At 41.8% G+C, this 16,421-nt stretch overlaps 1 protein-coding gene across 4 annotated transcripts in view; it reads left to right on the top strand.

Moving 5' to 3' along the window:
• Positions 1 to 15,994, top strand: part of ELF1 (E74 like ETS transcription factor 1) — an 88,229-nt gene extending 72,235 nt beyond the window's left edge. For all 4 annotated transcript variants that reach the window (XM_048047705.2, XM_066988145.1, XM_066988149.1 and 1 more), the window contains exons 7-9: positions 1,390 to 1,582; positions 2,715 to 3,182; positions 14,335 to 15,994. In XM_048047705.2, the coding sequence (XP_047903662.1) occupies positions 1,390 to 1,582; positions 2,715 to 3,182; positions 14,335 to 14,953 (1,280 nt within the window). In that variant the 3' untranslated portion in view covers positions 14,954 to 15,994. The remainder of the gene's footprint in view (positions 1 to 1,389; positions 1,583 to 2,714; positions 3,183 to 14,334) is intronic.
• The last annotated feature ends 427 nt before the right edge of the window (positions 15,995 to 16,421 follow it).

The following is a 16,421-nucleotide window of genomic DNA, read 5'->3' as shown; positions in this document are numbered from 1 at the left end:
TAACTGACCAACCCAGAACGTTGATGTGGGCAATAATGTAGCTGTAGAGATTTTAATACAGACGTTTGGGAGTCTTAAGAGTTTGTAGGATGCCTCCTCTAGTTTATACAAAGTTCAGACTCGTGGCCATGCCGGTTGAGAAGACTGCAGAACGAAGTCGAAGCTAACAGAAGAGATCCTGTCATGTTCTCATCCACTGCACATCGTTTTTGTGAAACTGCAGAAATCCGCACATACTGACTGTCCTTTCTGTGTTTTTGCATAGTACTTGTGTGAGGAGATAATTTCACACGAGGTTTTTCTCCGTTCTCAGATTAACAATGTCTCACGAAAAAGCTTTTGTACAGCTTCAACTGTCCAAAGGGACATCAAACACCAGTAGCCTTAGAAAAAACAGGCAAAAGGATTGCCTTAGTTATACAAATTAGGCTCTTTAAATGTGCTTTTTGGAACAAAAATGCAAATTTTATAGTAGTTTTAAGTATTCACAATCTGTGATTTTGAATTGTGTTTCTTTGTACGTGGTAAACACCGGACAGGTGTGGTGGATTTCCACGTGTAAGTGTTTGCGCCTGCTTCTTTGTAAAATGAAGTTTGAATGTTGCCTACCACAAAGTGCAAGCTCTCGTTGAGTTTATAGGAAAGTTAAATAAATAAATAAGTAATAATAATAAACAACAACAACCTTTCTGAACCTTATTTTCCAAGGTTTGCTACCTTGGTTTATACCCCTGATTGCCTCCATATAAATCTAGTTGTTAGGCTTTTGTTCAGCCTTCTGTAGGCCAGACACCTCAATTCAGCAAAGTCTTTGAGCAGGGGCTTAACTTTCAGGCTTCAGAGGATGGACCTGAATATGTTCCTGTTCAGGTAGAGTAGTTAGCGACTGCTTCTATCTAGATTAGGCATGAGAGAAGCATATGAATGGGAGGTGAATGCTGTGTAAAAAGGGTTGTTAGGCATTGGAATGGGCTGCCCAGGGAGGTGGTTGAGTCGCCATCCCTGGAGGTCTTTAAGAGACGTTTAGATGTTGAGCTTAGTGATATGGTTTAGTGGAGGACTTGTTAGTGTTAGGTCAGAGGTTGGACTTGGTGATCTTGGAGGTCTCTTCCAACCTAGATGATTCTGTGATTCTGTGATTGGAATGGGATGTCTTAGCTTGACTGACACCCAGCTCTGTAGGTTACAGACAGGGTGTTTGGGCACCCAGATTAAAATAACTAACAAGAATTTCTTCCCATGCCCCTCTGTCGCTATTTCCTAGTGTTAATGATTTATTACAGTGCATTCATAAACATACCAGCTTCTTAATTTTTAGGATATTTAACTCATTAATAAAATATGGTCAACTAACATTTTTTTCTGTTTCCTGAAATACCTTTATTTTAGGAAATACGATTTATCTCTGGGAGTTTTTACTAGCACTGCTCCAGGACAAAGCTACATGTCCTAAATATATCAAATGGACTCAAAGAGAGAAGGGCATTTTCAAACTAGTCGATTCCAAGGCTGTTTCCAGGTTGTGGGGAAAACACAAAAACAAACCTGACATGAATTACGAAACAATGGGTAGAGCTCTCAGGTATGTGCATTTTTAATAATACTGTATTTGTTGCCATAGTGTTTGCATGCATTGAATGTCATATCTCATTTGTGTAACAACAATAATAAATTACTGTTCTGTCAGCTCGGGAAATAAAGAAGTTATTTCAGCAAAATAAATAAGCAAAAAGTAACCCTTACTAACTTAAACCCCAAATCAGTCACATGCAGTTTCAGCTTGGACATTTTCAGTGCTGCTGACAATCGTACATCTTTACAATCAGCCCCAAAACCAGACTGAAGATTCTGAGTGTGGCAAGCCTTTTATGTAAAATTTTAATCTCCTCTCTCTCAAAAAAACCCTAAATTTAGGTATATTAGAGTTAATGAAATGATTTCTCCCCACGGCAAATCATCCAGTTCCCAGTGGAAAATACAGTTTTATAATTCAGGTTTGCTGGCACTTCTATGGACTTGTGTGTGCAGTTTTAAAACACCATGTCATTTGCAGATTGGATTGTTTTTGTTTTATTTTTTTGTCTTGTGCAGAAAAGACTGCAAAATAAGCGGACACCCATGAATGTGGATGATGCAAGCTTCAGTCTTATCTGCTGATTGATAATTGTCTGGCTGAGCAGCTCCACATTTCTGTTCAATTCCATTCACCCCTCACCTCAGTATGCCTGATTGTAAATTCTCATATTGATTTGCAAATATAACTGAAGTAGAACTCTCCTGTCCTGTTGTCTTTGCTTTCTTGTAATTAAAATGTCTGTATGTGCTCACTGGGGAGTAAGCACGAATTCAGGTAAATTAAAGGATTGGCCGACTTGAGGAGAATTAGAAGTTTCATAGGACTTTAAAGCAGTATTCATTTACAGCAGAGCTGCCAAATCACAGAGCTCTTTTCTTTCTCGTCAGTGTTATCTGATGTTGAAATTAAAAGGCTACAAGAAATACCATGAAAAAGTGTCATTTGAGGAAAAAAAATGCTATTAATTTGGACACTCCTTTGTAATCAAGAAACTAGGCAGAAAAAATATTATACCTTAAGCCCCTTCTTCCTTGTTACTGCTGGTGTTATTTACTGCTTTTTTGTTGCTGTGTTTTTTATTTAGTTAGGGGTTTTGCAAAAACACTCTAACTTGTTGATGTATGTTTGCTTTAAACAGATATTATTACCAAAGAGGAATACTGGCCAAAGTAGAAGGTCAGCGCCTAGTGTATCAATTTAAAGAAATGCCAAAAGATCTCGTCTATATAGATGATGAGGATGCAAGCCCTAGCACTGAATCATCAGATTCAACTTTGCTCTCAACTCCTGTGGCCAGTAGAAACCAGTCGAGCAGATCTAGAGCGTCTGCGAACACTGGAACAAAGGGAGGATCCACCACAGTTCTAAAAACAGGAAATTCGAAGCCTGCTAAGCTTAAGGAGCACGTAGAAGTTGTACAGCAGCAGACACCTGGCTTGACTTCAGAAGTTTTGAGGACAATGCAGTCTACGCAGCCAGTACATCCCACTCAGCTTTTTCGGACAGTTCACGTAATGCAGCCATTGCAGTCCATCACAGAAGGACAAGCGGCTGTAACCAGCAATGTTGCAGATGAAACGTTAAATCCGTCAGTTCAGAATATAAGGTAAGAAAATGTCAAGAAAATAAATGTATGAATAATAATAAATTCACTGGAGTGTGGCTAGGTAGACTAGTTTCTTTGTTGTGCTTCAGAAAAAATTGCTTGTCTTGCAGTTGGGTTCAAGTGAAACAGATGCTGTGCAGGTGATCCTGGGAATTATTTTTTTTACAGGACACTTCAACATGCACACTCATAAATGCTCTGTTTTGGTGGAGGGAAGCACATCTTTCCTGCGGGATTAGGCCTGATGCAAATCCTTTAGAAAGGAAGAATATACTACTTTTTTTAAAAAAATTGGTATCGTCAGTTCTGTCCTGCAGCAGAGACAGGACTTTCATGGCTCTGCTTTTTCACAGACTGGTGTCTTTGCTTTTTGATTATATATGGTGTGTCTGGAAGATCCCATCAAAAAGACTTACCTTCTTGCTTAATTCTTTTTATTATAAAGTTGTCATCTCTTTCATCTCTTCTGTTGTCCCCACTTACAACAGGGAAAAGCTCAGTTATCTACTCAGGCATTTTGCTGCTGTTAAAAGAGCATGTTACTTTGATTTTAGAAAACGATTAACAGAATAATCTCATGGGAGTCTGTCTCCTGAAGTAGTCTGCAGTTACAAGTCATGCTTCCATGCTTCATTTGTAAGTAAACTGGCTAATAGTACACAGCATTTCAGCATCATCACTCCTTTGCACCTACATATACATTGTGAGTAGCATCCAAATTGAAGAGGCTTTAGAAACGATCACTCAAGCCTTATACGTCCCCTGATGGGAGCTCCTTCATCTCCGCTGACTGCAAAAGACATAAAACAAATGTTCTTATAATCTCGGCCCTCCTCCGCAGGAGTGTCAGAATTGTAGATGGTGATTCTGGACCTGGACCATAGCAGTTTCACAAAAGCTTTAGGAAGAACTTCTTTACCGAAAGGGTTGTTAGGCATTGGAATGGGCTGCCCAGGGAAGTGGTAGAGTCACCATCCCTGGAGGTCTTTAAGAGACGTTTAGATGTTGAGCTTAGTGATATGGTTTAGTGGAGGACTTGTTAGTGTCAGGTCAGAGGCTGGACTTGGTGATCTTGGAGGTCTCTTCCAACCTAGATGATTCTGTGGTTCTGTGATTCTGTGATATAATTCAGGAGATGCGCGTTCTTAATGAATCAGGAACATTTTTTTTTTTTTTCCTGGGACTTGCTCTGTTAAGGTCACTGTTTGAAGGGTTATTGTGTTATGCTGCAAAATGTCAGTAATGTTTTTTCCTGCTCCCTTGCTCTGTTCCCTCCTTGGAAAATTACATCTAGAGCCACCAGTAGATCTGAAGTGGTACTGAGTATCTGGGGTTAACGGTGGAATGTTGTCAGATGGAAATAAGTAATGGCATTAATGAGATCAAATAATTACTTCGTTTCTAAAGAATAAATTTTGCTCTCTCACCTCTGCTAATAGAGGGCTGTTGTAAAAGCCAGTCAATTATTAAAACTGTACTTACATATGAAAGGAAGATAGATAAAGGGAAATCCAGAATAGCAGTTACAGTTCGTTCAGCGAGAAGAACTGAAACTGCCTAGATCAGCTTTCAGTGACTGATATAATAGAATCAATATGAAACATTTTAGGAGATAACCAAGTGGCTGAGGAAACTGAAGATTTTCCATTTATGTACAGGAAATGGCAAACCAAGACTTCAGCTTCAATCAACAAAATATATATATTCTCTCTTCTTTCTCTGGGATAAAAAATAAATAAATTTTCACTGGTCTTTCTAGTTCGGATCCTGTTTAGTTTTTTTTTTTTTTCCGTAAGAATTATGGAATGTTTTTCATACATGTTGCAGTGTGAAAAAATCACGCTGAAAAGAGAAACTCACTGGTTAATAAAGGTTGCAAGGGATTAAATACATTGAGCCGAGAAAGCAAGAATCCTTTTCATGGTTACTGACAGGCACTGTACAACAAACTGGAAGGAGTTACCATTTTTAAGCAGAGAATACCTGTTTTCATTTGTCTCTCAGTTGTAAATGCCTAAGTTGAAATCAAATCGTTTTGCTTATTATTCTAATGAACTAGAATTAACTCAAGAAGTACATAGGGGAGGGAAAGGTTATATGTCATCAGAAGTTTATGTAAAAGTTGTTCTCTGATTATGAGGAATTTGACAAAAAAAAAAAAAGAACTAGTTTTGAAATTTATTTAGAAAAATAATAATCCGTATCAGTTTGGTGTGTCTTTTAAGGTTTTAAAGCTCGTATTTTAGGAATGAAGCTGTTTGTACTGTGCAGTCCTATGATTCCAGGTTTGATGAAGGATTTAATTACCTGCAAGCTGTAAAAAAGTGACTAGGTCAATAATAGTGAAAGGAAATGAGTACAGGCATAACTGAAGCTGTGCAGTACCATTTAAGTCAGGAGAAAAATATTATTAAACATAAATAGTGAGAGAGTATAGCAATTTACAGAACTAAATAGCCGTGGGCTAGATCTATATTAGATTATATGTTAAGAACAATATCAACAGTATAGATACGTAAATCTAGTTTTACAGACAGATATAAAAATGATAATAACAAAGAGAGTATCTGTTAGACCCATCAAGGCAAGCAGTCCGTCCTAAGCTTTGGAAAGCTGCACAATGGCATGATGGCCTGCTATTGCGTTACAATATTTCACAATTAGACTTTGGACAATAAGCTGGGGAGAAAGTAGTAGGGCTGATACACATGTGAAGTTCAAATGAAATAAAAGCTGTAGAAAGCTCACAATTCTGTATTGCTTCAGTTCTGCCTTTCTGCTGTGTAGCTTTAACATTGTTCCATGAAGACTTCAATTGCACGTTTCCCAGCCGTGATGACCAAGTATCTCAGATGAAGATAAAAGAAAAAAATGCGTTGGACCGTTCCAGTGCAATTCAGTTACTGACTGTTGTAGAAGTATTCTTGATTAAGAAAGCAAGTACTAAGGTGTTTGAGCTGTTAGAGTGGAAAAAAACAAAAACAATTGTGTCTTCATGCTTTTAAACAGGATGGGCCAAGGTGCTGACGAATCCTGTGCAATCATTGCTTGCTCCAGGCTCTAGAAACACAATTTGTGACAATTTTTGCTCAGTTTCAAACTGCACACCTCAAACCTTTTGGTGAGAAGGAAAGGCTTAGTGAACGCTTTTGGAGCATATGCGTTAGGTCTTGTTTTATAATAAAGTTTAAACAAAGCAACTGGATTTTAGCTTTGTTTGTTCAAGCAGCCATAAATCTCTAGCAGTTGGACGTGGTTGTGTACGTGTTCCCAAGTGCCTCAGTGGAACTACCGTGAGGGACAAACTGACTGGTTTACCTGATTGAAAAATTCCCAGCATGTGTGATTGCCAGCCTAGGACAGGGGCCGACAAACCTTGCGATGCACGCACAGCCTGTAGGATTGCGTTTGGAGTCACTTCCTAGTAGTTTTGTAGGGAAGGAAGAGGACAAAAAGCACCAGTCGTTGCTAGTTGCTGCTCGGAGGCTGAGGCATGTGGTTAATCGAGGTCATTTGGGAGAAACAGCAAGCAGGGCTTGGGAGCGTTCCCCAGAAGTTTTTCCAGCACATACTGGCTAGTGGTCAGGCTCTGCCTTCAAGCATGAATATCTTGGACCCACATAATTTGTCTTATGTAACGTAGCTTCTAAAGTTTTATTCATATGAATGTTCTTTCTTCGTCATATAAATGTTCTTCCCTCTGCAGCTATTTGCTTCTGTCGTGTTGTGAGGAGAAAAAACAATGATTAACCCCATACTGCAGAGAAAATACTGGAGGGTGAGGTTAAAACAATTGGCTTCTTAACACTTAACTGTAAGTGACATGAACATGCATCTTCTCTTGTTAAAAGAATCGTATTTAAAGGCTGCTGTGCAGGGTTTGTGTCGCCATCCTGTCCCTGTGCCAGCTGGCGTTGCCTGGTGAAGTCTGCTCCTGAGAGCATCACGGGGAGAGTGGGGCACTGGGTCCCCGGGTTGCCCAGGGAGGTGGTGGAGTCACCGTCCCTGGGGGTGTTCAGTGAAAGGTTGGACCTGGTGCTTAGGGACATGATTTGGTGGGTGACATTGGTGGTAGGGGATGGTTGGACCAGATGGTCTTGGAGGTCTCTTCCAACCCTAATGATTCTGTGATTCTGACAGAAATGGGAATGCCAGTGAAAAGTGGGGGCTGGCTCTTGGCAGGATACAGGCAGTGCCTTTGCTTACAGCTGTTCCGAAGCTCTTGCAGAGTTTTGTGTAATAATCTGTGTGGAGGGCAGTGTCCTACACCCACTCCGAAGTGCTGCAGCGTGCAACACCGGGGAGATGTACCCTGTCTTCAGTTACAGCTTCGTTCTTGCTGTTGCCTGTTTTTGCTGTAGTCATGCTTCGTAGTAAAGCAGAAACAGGCCTGAGTGGTTTAAAGAAAGCTCTTGTCTTACAGGTGGCTTTGTGGAGCTTTTTATACCAGTTCCAGTATGCAGGAGACTGAAGTATTGCTGGCCACGGGCAGATGGCTCTTCTTCAGTCCCGGAGCTTGAGCAGAAAGGCGACGATGTAGTGCTAAGCCAGGAAAGCTTAGGAAATGGGGCAGGGTCATGCCATTTAAACCAGGTTTTGCTGACCAGGAAAGACATTGAGTATCTTGGATGGGAATACTCCGAATTGCAAACCCGCTGCTGCTCTGGCTTGGTGGTTGCAAGCGCAGCTGCTGAAATTTCCAGTTGTGTAACTGGGAGCTGAATTTGGCGTCGTGTTTCCAGTGATAAGACAAAAATAAAATGCCTCTCTGGATGAGTATTCCATTTATAAATTTTCCCAGTGAGCTGGCTTTTTAAAGGGAAGTCTCTTTGAATTTTGCGCTTGTAAAATCACTCAGTTTAAACCACAGTAACTCACGCAGGTGATCTGGTTTACACGGGTGTTTTGTTGGAATAATTGTGGAATTTGGAGGCACTAAAGTAGTCTTGGGATTCAGCTCCATGTTCATTGGCTCATTTTGAGTGCAGAGGGTATCCCTCCTGTTGCTCTAAAGTGTATTTCTTCTGTAAGGCTGAGTCCTTACCTTGTCTAGGTAACCTAGGATATCCTGCAGGGCTCTGAGGTGCCTGGGTTTGGGCAGCTGATTGCACTCCAATGACTAGTGCTGCGGGCACAGAGAGATGCACTTCCACTTACCTGTAATCAAGAGCAGCGGTGGTTCAAGATGGGATGACTTCTATGTAGTGAAGAGAGGCTCCCATAATACTAGCAGTTCAGAGAGGATGAGGTTGTGGATTTGGATTAATTTAAAACACTGCGTCACTGTTTCATATTGACTGTGTGGGACATGGCTGAATTTTCTAGCTGACAGCTCCATATAGCAAGAAACCTCCAGTTAGGTGGCTACAGAGAGATCCTGAGCAGTGCTTGAGCAGGCTCCTGGCTCTAAACACAACGTTTCTTCAAAAATTCAGTTTATTTATTTATTTATTTATTTTTCTCTGTATTTTCAAGTTGTCTTTGTGATAGCTTGGACAGAGCATGTTAGAAGACGAGTATCCAGACTCTGTTCTGTAACTTGGGGAAAAGCTAATACAGACCCCAGAGGACCGGTGGGATATGCTCTGTGTGTTCACTTCCGAATTGGAGAACTACTGCATCATGATTCAGCCACAGCTTTCATCTTGACCTTTTTGCAACCTTTGGGGTAGAAACTGTTGCAGGAATTCATCCTGGAGGTGACGCAAGCATGGACCACAGTGGCGAGATCCTCATTCAAGAGGAGGAGAAAGTAGCTGAAGGTGAATCGTGTTTTTTTCTGGCTGTGAGCATGCTGTGTAAGAACAGTGATAAAGCCAACAATATGCCAGCACGGTGGATTGTCCCGACAAGCAGAGGGAATCACCTTAGAAAGCCATGCCTACCCCAAGCAAACACATAGGCTTTCTGTTGTTGTTCCTTAATTTGTAAACTAGCTATTTGGGGTCTGACTGCAGCCATGCTGAAAAATGCACTGATTGGTCATTTAGCATGGATTTGTGAACACTGAAAATGTGATTACAGCTGCTATTTCAAATGAAACATTTTCTTCATCGTGTGTCACATAGAGTTGTTAACTTGTGTGAGCTGTGCAGCGAACGTCACTGTTGTGTTCTGTAAAAACACTTTGCACCCTGTCTGCAGTCACTGTGCTCGAGCTTGCCTGGCCACACAGACACACAGAGACAGTCTGGCACTGTCCTACTGACACTTTGCATTGACCATCTGCTTTCCAAAATCCAGTCCTTTTTCCATGAATAAGAATGTGATCCAAATTTACCCGATGTCAGCTGATGTTGTAGCCCATCTGCTGAATAAAAGCCATCACAGGTGGCAGTCTTGGCAAAGAGCTCACTGGGGTTCTGGGATGGGAACGTGACCGAGGGAATGGGATGCCTGCTGAGGTCTCTTAGATGATCAGAAACATCTCCTGGCTGTTGTGTGGGACGCCTTTCTTTCACCAGCCAGCATCAGAGCACGTTTTGCCTCTGTTTGCAGTTAGATTGAGTGCCTACAAGAAACTCTCATTTAGCTCACAAGAGGCTAGAGTTTCTCAGAACATTGTTATGATAGGGCCAACTTATGCCAAGGCAAAGCCTCCAGTTAAAACTTTCCATTTTGAGTTGAATTCCTGCAGCTGAGAAGAGTTTTTCTTAAGCCCGTTTCTGTGGAGGGTAGGAAGAAGGCTGCTGAAGGCAGAAGGGACTTTAAGGTCACCTGGAGAGATTCGTTTTGCTTCTGCACAATGGGAAGCTATCTGCAGGAATACAAGTTCACGTGTTTTTGATGCTGTCAAGAGAGGTGGAGTTTCTGTGGGTTTCTGTTAGTGGGAATGTTCCTGAATTTTAATTCAGGTGAGTGTGCGATTTTGAAAAGCTCTGAAAAGAAAGCTGTAAGGACACTAGGCTTGGGAGTTGAGTCCTCTGTCCTCGTGATAACAGATTACCTTGTCCAGACGAAGAACAGCCAAGTTCTGCCCTCCCTTAGTTAGAGGTTCTGTTAAGATTTTGCCTTCAGGCATCAAGTCCCGTGCTACATCTCTCGGACAGCTACACCCAGACTGGTTGGCAGCTCCCGTCTGTGTGGTTTGCACTGTAAGAAGGCCAGGCTCTGTCTGTGATACACGGGGATGAAGTATTGACAAGACTTTTGATGACTATTAGAGTATGATATAAACGGTTGCAGCTGTGGAAGGGCTTGCAGTGATGGTAGAGCCTTTGGCCAAGCATTTGATGGTAGAGTTGCGTTTGGCCAGGCCTTGCTATATGCACTCAGAGGAGATTGCCTCTTGACTCAGGCATTTGAAGTGGTTCTGACAAGCCCACCCCACCCCTTGGCCTCCCTCGCTCTTCCTAGGCTGATTGAATGAGCTGTCTGTAACCAGCTAGTTGAACAAACGGGGAAAGTCCCTGGAAGATGGCCCGTTCGTCTCAAGGCCATTATTTCCCCAATAGCTGTGGATTGAATGTTGTGTATGCTTGGAAGGGAATTCTCTCACCTCTTTCTCTCTGTGTATTTCTTCATATTGCCTTGTTTCTTTGTTGTTGTTGTGCTGTGCAATACTTCGTGTACCTTGGCTTGTAGCTTCAATTCTGTTTTGTATGTTCTTCCTTTCTCTTATTTCATAAATTTTTCATGAATTGCCATGAATAAACTTGTTTCTCCTTCCTGTCATTTAGTGTTTGCTTTATCACTCCCCACCTCTTGGTAAGCTAATGTGATGTTGCACAATTCTAGACTGTTAACAGCACCAAACGAACCAAGGGGTGCATTATCATGTTCTGCCAGGCTGAAATGGCTTCAGAATTTTTGTCATTCTGTTCTCAGTAGAAAGCAGGCTGCTTTATGGCCACATTTCCCTTTCATCACTGTTGCGCAATGTTCTTGTTCTTTCTGTAACCCCAGCAGGAACTTTTAAAGCAATGACCCACTAGATTTGTACCTTAGAGTTGGAAGGGTGTTAGCAAGTTGACAGTGAAATTCATCATCAACAGAGCAAAAAACGCAGCTGAAAGCACCTGATGTCTTATAGCCCAGGGATCACCTCGAGTAGTGTGGGCTGGGTTTTTTTTTTTTTGGTAAAACAGACAAAAAGATTAACCAAACATATTTTTTTTCTAGTGATGTTCAAGGCAAATAGTCTGAGCACCTAGATCTTGGTTTGTAAACAGGCACAGTTATACTACGTACTATTTTTGAAGGCAAAAATTGGGCTTGGCCATCCTTACTGTAAATAACAAGGCGTAGTAGTTATGGTGCAGTGTGCTGCTTAGTCCTCAGCTTGTAGACACATCTGGGACATGCTTCCCTCTGGCAAGTTTACACTTTGTGTGTGTGTGTGCATATACACGTTTATATATGAGTGTATATCATATATGTATCTTGACTGGAGAAAATGGAGCATCTGGAATAAGCTATTAGCCACGGTATGGGATGTATTTTCATGAGAAATACAATGGCTTGACATCAATACAAAAGTAATTGCAGTATGCTGAGAAAAATGCTTTGGTTCAGTCCTCTCAGAGCGCCTAGCACTTTGCAGAATACCCTCTGCATTGATTAGATCCATTTAGCAGTTTTTGAGGTTGTCGTTTGCAGCCATGTAACAGGTAGAATCTTCTATTTTATTTCAAAACTAAACACCTAAAGAACAAGAAAGTATCTTCCAAGTTATACTTGCATGGCGTACCAGCACAGGCTACCAGCTTCAGCTGCTGCTTTTCAAACTTGAAACTATCGAGTTGATCTTAATCCTTCAGACTCAAGTACGTTGCACCATGGATTGAGGAGCTGGCTTGGTATCCACCGTCTTACTCAGATACTTTCAGTGTTTCTCTGATGGCAAATGTCAGTTGTCCTTCCCTTCTTACTTGTTCCACTTGTGTTGCTGCTTCCTGTAGACTTGGATGGATTGAGCTGTATTTACATGACGTTGTGATTTTGCTGCAAGTTTGTTTAACTGTTGGTAATTTACATAGTTTTTAAAAAAGCTAGTGGATGCCCTCCTGCTGTTACTGGTTCTGGCGTGGATATTTGTGATTGTTCCGTCAAGCTCCCAGGGGAATTACTTGAAAAGAAGCAGTTAGCACTGGTGACCCTTAGCAGACTTGGAGAACCTTGGTGGTGTCATTCTGAGCCTCGTGTTTTAAGCTCCATTGCGTATGCTTGTGCAGCACAAAGTTCTCCAGAACTAGAAAAAAAAAAAAAGAAGTGATCAAAGCGATCATTTCAGCTGGTGCTTCGTCCCCCTGCAAGCCCATTTCCATGAGCATCTTCCTTGGGCTCTCTCTAGTTGTATGAAAGAGGAGCTCAATACTGAGCTTAGCAGCTGCCCCTCTGCACTCTGGTGTCAGTAGCATCAAATTTTGTGTCCCAGCTATATAGCCTGGGTGATGAGACCTGCATAGGGGCCTCATGGGCTAGCATTTGGATTTGCTACAGCATCAGTCCTGGGTACTGCTGACCTCCTTGTCTTTCTAGAGAAAGCGAAAGCTACAGATGCAGGTTTTATTCCTACCAAGCCACCCGGGAGGTGGGGAAAAGCTCGCCTGCAGCAGGGACCGGCAGCTAGGGGTTGTTCAGGGAAGAGCTCAGTGCTTCAAGCCTGGTGCCAGCTGGGTTTCTGGAGTTGCTCTTGCTGGGGCAGTCTGTGGAGCTCAGCTGGAGGCCTCTCCCAGAGGACTGAGCTGAGGGAGGGCTGGGAAATCCTCTGCAGATGTTCCTTCACTTGTCTCTGCTGCTGCACTAAGGAAGAGGGAGTGCAGCTCCCTGTGTAGTTGGAGTAGCAAGCAGCAGTATCTGCAGCCACATTTCCCCCTTACTTCAAGTTTTGAATACACTGAGTCTGATCTGACGGGCCAGTGGCCAAATGCTGGAAAGTAGGGATTTCACAGAGCTGTAGAAAAAGAGGTAGTACCTGGGCAGAAGGACTACAGAAAGGAGGACATTCTGTGACAGACATATGTATGCAATCCGTACAGCATGTTATGTCATGCGTGGACTTGAAAGTACAGATAGGGAAGGTAAGTTGGTTTCTGCCTAAAGTAATTTCAGCAGAGGTAGAGAAATAAGCTAGGCGGAGGAGGAGATGGTTATTTTTGTTTTCATCCAGCATCAAATATGTTCAAGAAAATACAAGTTAGAGCTTAAGACTGGAAAATTGGAGGAGGACAGGCAGGAGAAAACATTGGAGAGAAGCAGGAATGTTAGAGAGAACTTTGCAGAACAAATGAGAAGAAAGAAAAAGATTGTTGGAGGCAGCATGTTGGTTTGGAACAAGCTATGGTAGGGTTTTGAAGCAGTTAAACCCTTCCTTTCCTTTTTCCCTCCCTTCAATGGAAATCATTTGCTTTGCAGTGAGCATGTTGTGGGTTTTAGATAGATATATATTTTAAACCGAGGTATGTTGCATGGCTGAGCTGTGTGTGTTTCAGCCACATCTCTGAATCACCATTTTCCACTGTTGTGTTTGTATACGTCAGTGATGTGGCCGTTCATCACCTAACTTTGCCCTCAGCATAAATACAGAAAGTAATGTGGTACCCAGGTCTGCCAGCCTGAAACTGATGGGATCATTCCGAATTTAAACTTACATTTTGGGAGCAAATTCTGTTCAGCTGCCTTACCAGGAGCATACAAGTCTGGCAGACAGCGAGCTGTGTGTCCCGGCTGTCTGAGAAGGTCCCGGCTCGATCCACCGTTACAGTGCAGATACTTTAGCATATAGGTAAAGACATACAGATGTCAGGAGAACCGAGGGCTGGCTTGTGACTTACTTGAGCTGGGGACCTTGTGAAATGGATGGCAGAGGTCTAGTGGGTCGTGCTCGTGCTGTTTGTTGATGCTTGAGATGGAGGTCTCGGATGCAATTCCCAAGCTTTCTCATGAACTACCAAATGTCCCAAAGGCAGGCTGTTGAGTTTGGCGATAGTAGTATTGCTCATACAGAATACCTTCACCGTGGGAGCTGTGTTGCTGAATTCAGGGGTCAGGCCTGGTTTTTGTTTTGTTAAGAAAGTGACTGCTTCCCCTTTTGCAGTCTTTAGATAAACGTTCATGATGCCAAGTGATTTTTCAATAGTAAATCTATAATTATTTTTAAATACTCAGCATGGAAGTGTTCTGACCCTGTAATCTTTTCTAATCCTAATAGGACTTTACAGACTCCAACCCAGGTTCCAGTGGTTGTTTCTCCTGGAAATCAGCAGCTGCATACTGTAACACTCCAGACGGTGCCTCTTACTACAGTGATAGCCAGCACAGATCCAGCCTCATCAGCAACACCCCAAAAATTTATTTTACAAGCCATTCCTACTTCACAGCCCATGACAGTTCTTAAAGAAAATGTCATGCTACAGTCTCAGAAGCCAGTCTCGCCTTCTTCCTCAATCGTGTTGAGCCCAGCACAAGTTCAGCAGGTTCTCACCAGCAGCGTGCAGACAATTTGCAATGGAACAGTCAACATGGCTTCGTCTCCCTCCTTCACTGCCACTACCCCAGTGGTAACTTTTTCACCCAGCAGTTCGCAGGTGGTCGCTCATCCATCTGGCACAGTGATCACCTCAGTTATTAAAGCACCAGAAACGAAACAGATCGGCGTACAAGGAGCGCTAAAAGAAGAAGACAGTGACAAATTAGATGATACTGAGCAGTCGGAGCAGAGGTTTCAGCAGCAACCGTTTGTGATGGTAGTATCCAGTTCAAATGGTTTCCCATCTAACGTGCAAGTGAAGCAAGAAGATGAGCCATTGGAACCCAATTCATATCAATAGATTTTTAAAAAAGACCCTGTGGATGATTATTTTCATAAATGTGATGGGACCTTTTCAGTTATGTATATATGATTTGATTCAGAAGCAAGATGTTATAAAGCTACTTAATTTCTGCAGGTAATTGTTAGAATTCATGCTTTAGAACGGATTTTGATTTTCTGTTAATTGCTAAATGTTATCATATAAATAAAATTATATATTACTCGTTTCAAAATACAGGCATGAAGGAACATGCTTTTCTATGAAGACTTTCTCAAAGTTTCAGACTTCTTTCTTACTGTACGTTTTCAGCCTGTTGCTGATTTACATTGCAGTAACATTATTATAATCTTTTCTGTTTAATCTATACATGTATCACTTAACTTTTGAAGCAACAGTTACTTTTAATGGGACATTTTCATTCCATGTGTATGAATTTTTATGATCAAGTATCTGTTTCATATCAGTGAATTTACATCAGTTTTAGACTCTGATAACCAGGTATCCTCTTGCATTTTTTTTGCAGCACAAGCTATTGTGTGTGCAAAATTGAATATACACTCCTATTGAGAGTACAAAAAACATTTATTCCAGTAATGGACAATGCCATGTCTATATTTTATACGAAAACATCAGATATATTTAATTGCAGAAGCTAACGGCATCACTACAGGTGCAGATGTTTCATGCCATTTTGTGACTATGAAGCTTAACAATCTTGCTTTCTACTTCAGATTGTTTTGTAAGGGGGGAGGGAAATGAAATATATACAATTTATGCAGGTGTTCTGAGATTAATACTTCTAAGAGTTCTTTTTGATTGTAAATAATGTACATTCAATGTCACAAGGAAGTTTTTTCAGCTAATTTGTTTCCATACAAATTTTTGATAGATGCAAATAAGATCATTATGTTTAGAGGTCTAATGTTATATGTATTCATATTACAGAGTGAATTTGTATTTAAAGACAAATTTTTAAATGATGGAGCCCTCTGAACCTTGGGTCCTTGCCTTTTGTATTTTTAATTGGTTTATTATGAAAATAAATCAAGCGGAAAAACATTTTTCTGTATTTACTCTGAAACGTTTTTAGATTAATACAGTGTTTTGACGACCACTGTGAATAACCAAAACACACTGGACAACGTGATTTGGATAGGCTGGACCGATGGGCTGAGGCCAACTGTATGAAGTTCAACAAGGCCAAGTGCCGGGTCCTGCATCTGGGGCGTAACAACCCCAAGCAGTGCTACAGGCTGAGAGATGAGTGGTTGGAAAGCTGCCTGGCGGAGAAGGACCTGGGAGTACTGGTTGATAGGCAGCTGAATATGAGCCAGCAGTGTGCTCAGGTGGCCAAGAAGGCCAACAGCATCCTGGCTTGTATAAGAAGCAGTGTGGCCAGCAGGTCTAGGGAGGTGATTGTCCCCCTGTACTCGGCTCTGGTGAGGCCGCACCTCGAGTACTGTGTTCAGTTTTGGGCTCCTCGCTA

Source organism: Anser cygnoides, chromosome 1, assembly GCF_040182565.1.
Source record: "Anser cygnoides isolate HZ-2024a breed goose chromosome 1, Taihu_goose_T2T_genome, whole genome shotgun sequence".
Classification (NCBI taxonomy): Eukaryota; Metazoa; Chordata; class Aves; order Anseriformes; family Anatidae; genus Anser; species Anser cygnoides.
This window is presented reverse-complemented; position numbering and strand designations above follow the sequence as displayed.